This window comes from Xenopus tropicalis, chromosome 5, assembly GCF_000004195.4.
Source record: "Xenopus tropicalis strain Nigerian chromosome 5, UCB_Xtro_10.0, whole genome shotgun sequence".
In the NCBI taxonomy this organism is placed as follows: domain Eukaryota; kingdom Metazoa; phylum Chordata; class Amphibia; order Anura; family Pipidae; genus Xenopus; species Xenopus tropicalis.
In genome coordinates, this window is record NC_030681.2 from 158,631,591 (window position 1) to 158,643,240 (window position 11,650).

General features: G+C 38.6%; 1 protein-coding gene across 1 annotated transcript; it reads left to right on the plus strand.

Moving 5' to 3' along the window:
• The first annotated feature begins 895 nt into the window (after positions 1–895).
• Positions 896–9,418, plus strand: LOC116411034 (vomeronasal type-2 receptor 26-like). The gene is made up of 4 exons (XM_031902806.1): positions 896–1,201; positions 3,096–3,320; positions 7,734–7,857; positions 8,443–9,418. Exons 1-4 carry the CDS (start codon positions 896–898, stop codon positions 9,360–9,362), a joined length of 1,575 nt encoding a protein of 524 aa, XP_031758666.1. The 3' UTR covers positions 9,363–9,418.
• The last annotated feature ends 2,232 nt before the right edge of the window (positions 9,419–11,650 follow it).

Here is an 11,650-nt window from a genome sequence, read left to right on the forward strand (position 1 = left end):
AAACTCTACTGAGCATGCACAAATGGACTGGGCCAGTGGGAGGATCCAGGAAGAAAAAGAAGATGGCAGCATGGTGTTCCTACAGTTGTACCTTGAGTCGGTGCAGTTTGCAGTAAACAGGTAAGAAGTTATAATCACTGGAGGATACATAACATTTTAAAACACCACAGTGATTATAACTTTCCTTCTCCTTTAATCTTGTGTTGCCATTAGTCTAGTTCATATGAACTTTTGTGAATAATATAGTATTTAAAGCAAAGACTTTAAATTACAGATATAGAAAATTAAATTAGTTGTCCAAATAAGTGTTTCTACTTTCTTGCTGGTAAAATTACAGACTGTTATATTTTTGTTCCCCTAGGTTAGCTACGGAGCTACAGACCCTGTTTACAATGACAGGATCCAGTTTCCATCATTCTATCGAACTGTTCCAAATGAATTATCAGAAATGGATGGGATTGTGCAGATACTGAAGCACTTTGGTTGGAAGTGGGTGGGCCTCATTGTATCCAATACTAATAATGGGGAACGAGCTCTTGACAGAATAAGGAAAGGTATAGAAAGCTACGGTGGTTGTGTTGCCTTTTCTATTTTCCTTTCAGAGACAAGTTTTATAGGTTATTTTCTTCTTTTGTTTAAAGTTAAAAGTATTGTGAATAAAATAAATCAAAAGGACGTTGATGTGATTGTTCTGTTTTTAACTCCAATGCACCTTAAAGCCTTCATACAGGTGTTTTCTTCTGGACAAATCACAAGGAAAATTTGGCTCTCATCCTCCTTCTTCCCCACTGTCGCCCCCCATATACACGGGTACAGTAGAACCACACTAAATGGCACTTTGTCATTATCTGCTCAGGGAGGAGAGATCCCTGGGTTTGAAAACTTTCTTTACAGAATGACTCCCAGTAACTACCCCAATGATGATACAGTAACAGAGATATGGGAAGCATTACACGAATGCTCATTTACTGGCTCCCTAAAGACTAATACAAGTGTTCCAGTGCAGAAATGTTCCGGCAATGAATCTCTGGATGATGAGGCTTTATCAAGGTTTGGTAACTTTGACTTCAGAGTTGGTTACCAAGTTTATACTGCAGTCTATGCATTGGCTCATTCCCTTCATAATCTGTTCTCTGCTCGGGCACCGGCCCATCCCCAGGCACCAGCAGGGAGCCTAAAGCACAGATTCAAGCCATGGCAGGTAAGTTACGTATTCCCGGCTCCTTCCAACTATTCCACTGACACTGACATTCAAAAAAAAGTTGGACATAACTTTATTAAATGGGTGGTTCACCTTCAGGTTACCTTTTAGTATGTTACAGAATAGCCTATTCCTAGCAACTTTTCAATTGTTCTTCATTTTTCATTTTTAAAGGTTTTTGAATTATTTGCCTTTCTCTTCCAACTCTTTCCATCTTTCAAATGGGGGTCACTGACCCCAGGAGCCAAATATTGCTCTGCAGGGCTACAATGTTATTATCATTACTTGTAATACTTATTTTACCCCTCTGTTCATATTCCTGTCTCTCTTTCAAACCACTGCCTGGTTGCTGAACAAAAAGCTAAATAATGTAAAAACCACAAATGAAGACCAGTTGCACATTGTCTCTGAATAGCACTCTCTACATCATACTAAAAGTTAATTTTAAAGATGAACTACCCCTTTAATTTGTAGACTGAAAGTGTCTTTATTGAATATTTATTGTCTAGTAAATTAATTTTCATGGAATTCTTATAAATGGAATGTCAAGGGGTTGTTCACCTTTTAGTATGATGTAAACATTGATATTCTGAAACAATTATCAACTGGGTTTTTTTTTTTTTAGCTTTTCGGTTATTTAGCCTTTTGTTCAGCAGCTCTCCAGTTTGGAATTTCAGCAGCTATCTGGTTGCTATGGTCTTGTATACCTTAGCAACCAGGCAGTGGTGTGAATGAGAGACTGGAATATGAATAGGAGAAGGACTAAATAGAGAAATAAGAAATAAAAAGTAATAATAAAAATAACACTGTAGCCTTAAAGAGCAGGGGGTCAGTGACCCCTCCCCCCCCCCATGTGAAATCTGGAAAAGTGTAGACACAGAAGGGAAATAATTCAAAACCTATAAAAAAAAGAAATAATGAAGACCCTTTAGAAAGATGTTTGTGATAGTACAATTTCTAAAATACTAAAAGTTATCTTAGAGGTGAATCACCCCTTTAAAATATTATTTTTGTTTTTATTGCCACCATTTTTGTAATAAAGCTGTGTCATTTTTATTCATACTTTATTAATCAAAAGAAAGAATAAGCTGAGTGAAATATATTTAAGTATTTGTACCAATGTATCATTATTCTTCTGTTTAAAAGAATTCTGCCAATACCATGTGAAGTCTCTAATAACACTAAGCGGCCCATTTACTAAACAATTTTGAGATAAATTTTTATTTTTTTTGGAATGCGAAGATTTCAGTAAAATTCCACTAATTTTTCATGGTTTTCTGTAAATTTCCACCAAAAAATCATTTTTTTGCACAAAGAATACGAACATTTCGGAATTTGTTAACCCTTTGCTTACACTTTCATCAGGACTATATTTTTTGCCAGGCTTTATATTGAGTCCTATGGAAGGCTTCAAAGCCAGAACTGCTTTCATGGTGTTTACGAACTTTTCAGTCTGAAAATTTTGTGACTTTCAAAACGCAATTATGATATTTTCTTATGAACAATAAAACCTTTGTTGAGACATTTTAGAACTACAGAAATTATTGTGGTTACTTTGAATTTATACCATTGAGTAAATGTGCCCCTAAGTCACTGTGAAGTTGCCCGCAGGAGGCGACTTTGGAAAAATGAAGCAACGTATATGCCTTTCTACCGGGCAGTTTACTTAGTTGTCACCCACTTTCTATTCATTCCTGTGGAATTTATAGAAGCGTATTTATCAAATGGTGAACTCTGACTTTCACCCATTGATAAATAAGATCAGTGGGTGAAAAACACATGGCGATTGTACTCAAACTTGCACTTTGTTCACTGCATTTGCATACATATACAGGCCCTAGAATTAGCAAGTATCTGAGGAAAACTCATTGGTATTTTTTTGTATTTGTTTTAGTTAAATGCTTTTATTCACAATGTGACTTATAAAACTCCTTCTGGTGACATCATGTCTTTCAAAGCCAATGGAGACCCTCCAGCGCATTTTGACATTGTTAAGTGGCTCTTCTTAAACGATGGTTCTACTGTGAGCAGGAAGGTTGGGAGTTTTGATGAGTCAAATGAAGAGAATCAGCTTTACATTAATTCCAGTGCTGATTGGTGGAGTCCATACTTCACAGAGGTAAGGGTTAAACAGCTGTATGGGTGTATGTATGAATGTGTAACGTTATTTATAGAGCGCTACTAGTAGTGATGAGTGAATTTTATCAACAGGCACGGATTTACTGCGAAAAATACGCATTTAACCATTGGCAACAAAAACTTGCCAAGAGAGGAAAAAGTTGCAGTCATTAGTGATGAGCGAATCTGTCCCGTTTCGCTTCACCATAAAAATCGCGAAACGGCAAGAAAATTAGCGAAATGGCAAAAAATTTGCGAAAAATTTGTTGCACAGTATTTTTGTCGCTGTGTCTTTTTTGTCGCCCGCATCTATATTTTTGTCACTGCAGCTATTTTCTCATCGCCTGCGCTTTTTTTGCCGTGGCAGCGCCCATTTTGCCTCAACCCTGCCCTTTTGTGACACAACTGCGCCCAATTTGACGCGCAACAATTTTTCCGCGGCAAATTTTCACGGAAATGCTGAAATTCGCTGGGAATCCATGCATGGCGAAAAAAATCACTCATCACTAGCAGTCCTGTAAAATAATTCACGTTGACTTCTGAAAAATTCACGCTCATCAAAAAAGTTGTGTGTTAGCTGCATTTTGCGAATTTTTCAGAAGTTTTGCAGATTTTTCAGCAAAGTGAATTGGGACAGATCCGCTCATCACTAACTACTAGGATATGCAGAGCTGCTCAATATAAGAAAGTACACACAGGGATGAAAAGCATTGTAATAGATTATTTGGGTTTAAAAAAAGAGTCCATCAAATTCAATCCCTCCAAAATAAATATATTCCCAGTGTGTTTATATATTTATCTATTATAGAAGGTTTAGGCAAACTCATTAAAATTATTTTTAATTTATTATATGTATACTCTACCTGTTATACCACTATAAAGTCTTTTTGAAGCTTAGTAACTGGGAGTATCATAGTTTTCACTTTAGGTGTGTGGCCATTGCAGGGTAGTGATTTCACCTGCTTCTACCTGCCTTGTAGGTTCATCTTTGTGCATAAATGGAGATCATTTTTGGGTCATTGGTACTGCAATTATGGATGTTCAAGGGGTTTTTTTTCTTGGTGCCTCCAAGGCTGACAGATTGTTCTCTATACTGTGGGTCATCTCCCCTGGCTGAGCAAGTTGTTTATGCTACATAGTCACAGGGCTCTCTGTCTAGGGCACTCCTGTTGGATTTCACATTATGTGGCTGATCAAAAATGAAAAATTATTGGTGAACTTTGTATAAAGTACTTACGAAAAATGCTTTAGCTCCTAGTTGTTGCTCTGTGCTGCAACCAAATACAACTGCAAAAATCCAAAAAATAGGAAAAAAAAGCTCCAGCAGATTAACTGCAAAACATTTATTGTGGGTAGTGGTAACACGACATGTTTCGGGTTAATACCCTTTATCAAGTGTACAAAGACCATAACCATGTGATCTCATTTAAAGCCAAATTGACCTATGACCCACCAAGCACACAGCATTTCAGGAAACATTCTTAAAGTGATAGTATAATAAGTTAACAAGTTAAACATAAGTGAAGGGTCATTATATAATATACCTTGTGTAAAAATGCTATAGTTAAATATGGTAATGTTTCATTGTACATTAACATTAAAGTGATAGTGCAGCAATTAGCATAAATAATGCCACAATGTGCATAGATTTGTTTAGGTTTGTTAAAATAGCATAAGAGATAATAATTTATAAGATAATCAAAAACAAGTGCAAAGTGAATAAAGCATACAGTCCAAATACTAAGTCCGTAAGTGTTGATCCAATGTCCTTGGAAATCCATTAAAAACAGTTCCATAAAAGAGGAAGGGAGGTCCAGTTGAACCGAATCCACAAGAAACACTCCTGGGGGCCACTGCACGTTTACACGTGTCTAAACACACCAATGATAGGAAACTGCCCATACAGGGCCTATCCAGGGTAATGTAATCCTTTATATATTGAAATTGCCTATACATGTTTAAATGCAACATTTTCAAATCATTTACGTAAAAATTATTGTTACAAAATGGATACAATAAGCTGCAAAATATGCAAAAAGTTACTAATGAAGTATTACTTTTAACAGGCCGGCCTTATTATATATCTCTATCTCCTGTAATAGGTGACTCACCCATACCAATTTTTTTTTTTTTTTTATACAGCAGGAAATCCGTGTTTCGCAACGACTAGCAGGCTAACTTTATTCACCTGAAAAATAGAGTGGACAATACATAATTGAACCTACAGGAAACAGAGTAAACTATATTGTTCATTCATACCTCTGGGCATGACACAGTCTAGGCGCCTTATCCACCTAGCCTCTCTTTGTAATAGCAGCTTCTTCCAATCCCCACCTCTTACAGGTTTTTGTACCACCTCCAACACTTTCCATTTTAACTGACAGGCACTGTGCTTATTATCAATAAAGTGCCGTGACACAGATGTATCCGTGTAAGAATCCTTCTTAAAATTCCGAATATAGTTCTTATGCTCTTTTATACGTGTATTAACCGGACGGAAGGTTTTTCCCACGTATAGCATTCCGCACGGGCACTTTAATACATATATCGCAAACTTGCTCTTACAAGTGGCATATGCTTTTAAAGGGATTTCCACTCCACTTAGTGGATGGTGTATGTTAGACCCCTTAATAATGGAACTGCAAAAAAAAAAAAAAAAATTGGTATGGGTGAGTCACCTATTACAGGAGATAGAGATATATAATAAGGCCGGCCTGTTAAAAGTAATACTTCATTAGTAACTTTTTGCATATTTTGCAGCTTATTGTATCCTTTTTGTAACAATAATTTTTACGTAAATGATTTGAAAATGTTGCATTTAAACATATATAGGCAATTTCAATATATAAAGGATTACATTACCCTGGATAGGCCCTGTATGGGCAGTTTCCTATCATTGGTGTGTTTAGACACGTGTAAACGTGCAGTGGCCCCCAGGAGTGTTTCTTGTGGATTCGGTTCAACTGGACCTCCCTTCCTCTTTTATGGAACTGTTTTTAATGGATTTCCAAGGACATTGGATCAACACTTACGGACTTAGTATTTGGACTGTATGCTTTATTCACTTTGCACTTGTTTTTGATTATCTTATAAATTATTATCTCTTATGCTATTTTAACAAACCTAAACAAATCTATGCACATTGTGGCATTATTTATGCTAATTGCTGCACTATCACTTTAATGTTAATGTATAATGAAACATTACCATATTTAACTATAGCATTTTTACACAAGGTATATTATATAATGACCCTTCACTTATGTTTAACTTGTTAACTTATTATACTATCACTTTAAGAATGTTTCCTGAAATGCTGTGTGCTTGGTGGGTCATAGGTCAATTTGGCTTTAAATGAGATCACATGGTTATGGTCTTTGTACACTTGATAAAGGGTATTAACCCGAAACATGTCGTGTTACCACTACCCATAATAAATGTTTTGCAGTTAATCTGCTGGAGCTTTTTTTTCCTATTTTTTGGATTTTTGCAGTATTATGTGGCTGATATACTATATGGAGGTAGGGTTTCCTCATCAAGCTCAGCCACTCCTGGACTGGGGTTAGGGGTGCACTTTTTAAGTACACTTTAGTCATCTGACCCAATAAGGCTCTAGTCTGATGAATTAGCAGCCTTTCTGGAATTTATGGGTAGATCCATATGACCAGTCCAGTCCCAGGGTCAGCTTGGACAATGGGGTTCATATGGTGTAGGATGGCTTATTTTCTTTACATGAAAATATATTCTTATATGGATAAAGACAGACTGGCTTGTGGATAATTCTGAGCATCTGCTGAAGGTTACAGCCTGTCTCCATGGCTCATGTGATTACCTTTTATGCTTTACTTGGGTTGTCTTATTTTATATGTTTAGGGCTTGGAAACCTTTATTGGTAACCAGGTGCACTTTTCTCACAAGGTTGCTATGTCCTACCATTCAACAATGATTCTGTTTCCATCAGTAGTTGCCAGGTAGGTTTATGAGGCAATTGCCCCTATTCTTTGGGGATCAGTTTTCTGTTAGAACAGGTCTGTTTTGGGGTTCTCATGCCAACTAAGTGTTTCTTACAGGCGCCTTTTGATCGACACTGAAACTAGGCATACATATTATGGATGATTCCTGGTGAGTAGGGGAGTATTTCACACTTATATCGCAATGTGCAGGGGTTTCTTCATCTGTCACTTCTGAGAGTGTCACGCTGTTGGACTCATTTACCAGGGTGTCACCGTTAATAATAATAACTGTAGGGTTAGTCTTTTATTGGGGCTTCCACCTGGAGTCTTACTCACCTGGGGTCTTACATTTAAATGATACATAACTATTCCTGAAAAGGGTGGAATTGTGTCAGTATCATATCAATGCAAATGGGATGTGGTGCCAGTCTATTAGTGATGAATGTTTGTATATTATTTAGATGCCTCGGTCCCTATGCAGCGAGCCCTGTTCCCCAGGATACAGGAAGTCTAAAATAGAAGGGGAGCCCCCTTGTTGTTACGACTGTGTCCAGTGTGGAGATGGGGAAATGTCTAACACTACAGGTAGGAACAGTGACAAACACAACATGTACAGATCATTTTGCCCTTTGCTCAGGCTGAGATGAGTGAGCTTTGTATGAACTAAGCAGACAGCCATACTGTATATGCTGCACCAGTCTCGCTCACAGATGGACTAACTTGTGACATGGCACATAACCCGGTTAGATTTGGTCCATAAAGTGTAACACTGTCAGGTAAAATGTGTGATAATAATTTACCTAAATGGGTTGAAATATTGGACCATGGGGGGCCATGCACGTTGAGATCCACATGTTTGGCAATGTCACCAAATGAGCAGATCTTCTCCCAATAAACCCACCTAAAGTCCTAGGACCAAAAAATTAAATTAAAATGATAAGCATTGGTGCCATCAGACCGAGGAACACATCAATGAGCGGTCCCTGATCCAAAATCAAACCTTCCTATACACGGCAGATAAGCTGCCCAATTGGTGCAATAGGGTCCAAATTGGAAGATGAAATCTGCCCATGTATGGCCACCTTACAATGAAAATAAAGATGGCAAATGCAAGTAAAAACCATTTTGCATAAAAGTCAATTTTACTACCTATAATATTTTGCATTTTAGATGCAGTGACCTGTGTAAAATGCCCTGAAGACCAGAAGTCTAATAGACAGAAGACTGACTGTGTCCCTAAAGCTCTAAATTACCTTTCTTATATGGATACCCTGGGGGCCAGTTTAGCTTCCGCTGCTATAATTCTCTTCATCACAACTTCTGCAGTTTTGGGAATCTTTGTAAAATATTGGGAGACTCCTATTGTGAGAGCCAATAACCAAAATCTCAGCTGTCTCCTCCTCATCTCTCTCATGTTGTGTTTCCTCTGCACTTTATTATTCATTGGGCACCCAACTCAGATATGTTGTCTCATCCGACAAGTAACATTTGGGATTGTATTTACTATTTCTGTTTCTTCTGTGTTGGCTAAAACTCTCACAGTTATTATTGCCTTCAATGCCACAAAGCCTGGGAGCAAGCTGAAGAAGTATGTAGGAACCCAACTAGCCATCTTAGTAGTCTCTGCATGTTTTTCGGTTGTGACTCTGATCTGTGTTGTATGGATGGCCTCCAGCCCTCCATTTCCAGAGGCTGATACTTCTTCTGAAACTGACACCATTATTCTACTGTGCAATGAAGGATCAGTCACTTTCTTCTTCTGTATAATTGGATATATGGGAACGTTGGCCCTACTGAGTTTCATTGCTGCATTTCTAGCCAAGGATTTCCCTGACCGATTTAATGAGGCTAAAAACATCACTTTCAGTATGTTGGGGTTCTGTAGCGTGTGGGGGGCATTTGTCCCTGCATACCTGAGCAGTAAGGGCAGTAGAATGGTGGCAGTTGAGATATTTGCCATATTAGCCTCCAGTGCTGGGTTACTGGGCTGTATATTTGCCCCTAAATGCTACATTATTTTTTTTAGACCAGAGATGAACATAAGAGAGATTGTTGTTAGAAAAACTTCCCCATGCAATATTTCATATTAACCTAAAATCTGAGGGTCACTTAAGGTACTTTAGTGTATGCAGTGAATTATACAATACCTAAAGTAAAGAAATCCTTTAAAGAAATGCAAATGGATATATTTTTGTAATTGCATCTAGAAAGTCATGTTAGTTTCTTTTTTTTTTTAGGGATCTAAAAATGTCACTTTGGGCTAACTCTGGCTATATTGTTACCATATTCTTACCTGGTCTTTCCAACCATGAACTATAGATTTATCTTATGCCCAGATAAGGCAAATAGTGAGGCAAGATCAGTCACCATAGAAAAAAAAAGTATTTTTTCCCTTTGTCAAATGTTTTTGTTCTTGGAAGATCACAGAAACTGCAAAACAAAACAACAGAGTTATTGGTTCATTTAGATAAACATACTGTAAATTGGTACATTTTGGCACAAAAAGGGTTAAAGACGTGCAACAGAACGGATGATCCTACTACAGAAGACAGTGCTAGTTTGCTAGTTAAGTTGCCATAAATAAATTTTTTCCTCCAGTCTTTCCTATTGTTCCTAACTCTATAATATGTAATATTTATGTATAATCTGCTCATCTATAATACTGAATGCTCCATCCAGAAATCTCAGACAGAAAACTGTTTGGGCAGAGAAATGCAGATTATTAAAGGATTAGGAAAGGTAAAAACCAGAAAGGTCTATGTAAATACAACCATAAGCACTCACAGAAATCCTGCACTGAGTCCTCTATCAAAAGAAACTCAGGATTTATTGTCTCCTTTTTTGTAAACATGTTGTTCAGGTGTAAGACTTCCTGCTCTAAGAAGAATTCTTCAGGTTTCAAGCTTGAGTCGCAGTTTGCGTCTCTCTCCTTCTCCCCTCTCTTTTTCACCCCCTCCCATGAGAATTTGCTCCCCCTCCCAACTCTGTGTAATCTGAGCTACCAGCAGCCAGATCTGCAGCATGGAAGCTACTGAGACCAAGCTAAAATGGCAGCTGCTATCATAAACAAACAGAGGGAGCTTCTAGGGCTGTTTACTCAGGTATGGAAGGGGCAGGGTTACACGGGGAGATTAGTTGGGCCACAACAAATCTCCTTTGTCAGGGGCGACTAATCTCCCTGCAATGCCATCCAACCAGCTAGAATTTAAATCACCGGTGGGATGGAATATGTGGCGGCGCGATTTGCTGAAGTCGCCGAAGTTTCCTCTCAAGGCGACTTCGGCAAATTGCTAAGTAATTCTTTGAATGCAAATATGCTGCTCCTGTTGACACAAAATGGCACATTTATGCACAATTCACAACAAGCTTGCAAGCTCAACACAAGTATTGTAATACAGTATAACTACTGTGTCCATATCTGCAGTCATTTATGAGCCCAGTGGAATATGGGCATATGGCTTGCATCAGACTTTACAAAGTTGCATTCTTTAAATATTCTATAAATCAGGGGTCCTCAGACTACAGCCTGTGGGATGGATACAGCTCCTCACAGTCATTTATCCAGCCCCCCCTGTGTCTGGCTACTACCTGTGTCAGCATTGTCCTCTGCCCCAGAGCGCTACGTCCCCATGTCACGATGATGCACGCAGAGGACAACACTGACACATGTTGTAGCCACTTCACTGCAACTACATAAGGACATGCTGGGTGATGCTCATGGCCATTGTCCAAGCTAAACATATTTTAATATTTAATATCAGAGTTGCTTCTGGACTTATGAGCCATGTAAGGGGTTCACAGTTATTCTGGGCTCAGGAAGGAGTGTAACAGCCACAGAGTTTGCTATCCTGTCATAAAATGCGTTTTCTTTCAAGTCTATCTCCTGAATGGGGTATGTAAATCAACCACACTTGTCATGGACAAAAGAGGAGACCACAGGCCACACCTGTCATGGACAAAAGGGGAGACCCCACACCAAACAGCAATAAACAAAGGTGGTGTCCAGGAAGGAACACCAACAAATGGATGCCCAGCAGGTTTCAGACCCTGGGAATGAGGGTCAGACATGGAAATCAACAGCGACATCTACAGGACACTACTAACTTGGAGGTTTCTATGGATGATCATATGACATCGACTTGATTGGCTGGGACTTCTCTAGGGTGTGACTACCCTTTGACAGGGGTGGAGTTTTGGATTTGAATGAGTTTGAATGTGTAGGGGTTTGCTAAAATGGGCCCCACAGGATGTATACCCCTAGGATAGGCCCCGGGAGGGTAATGGTTAAGGTACAATGGGTATAGCCTGGTAGATATATAGTTAATGGGGAGTATCCCTGCAGTTCGGGTTATGGCCACAGGGTGGTGCATAGGCCCAT

Bases quoted from the DNA above. Each gene is read 5' to 3' on its own strand.
- LOC116411034 (XM_031902806.1), top strand. From the start codon at position 896: ATGACTCCCAGTAACTACCCCAATGATGATACAGTAACAGAGATATGG. The intron at 1,202-3,095 runs GTAAGTTACGTA...TATTTGTTTTAG, and splicing joins ACAGATTCAAGCCATGGCAG to TTAAATGCTTTTATTCACAA. The intron at 3,321-7,733 runs GTAAGGGTTAAA...TATATTATTTAG, and splicing joins GGAGTCCATACTTCACAGAG to ATGCCTCGGTCCCTATGCAG.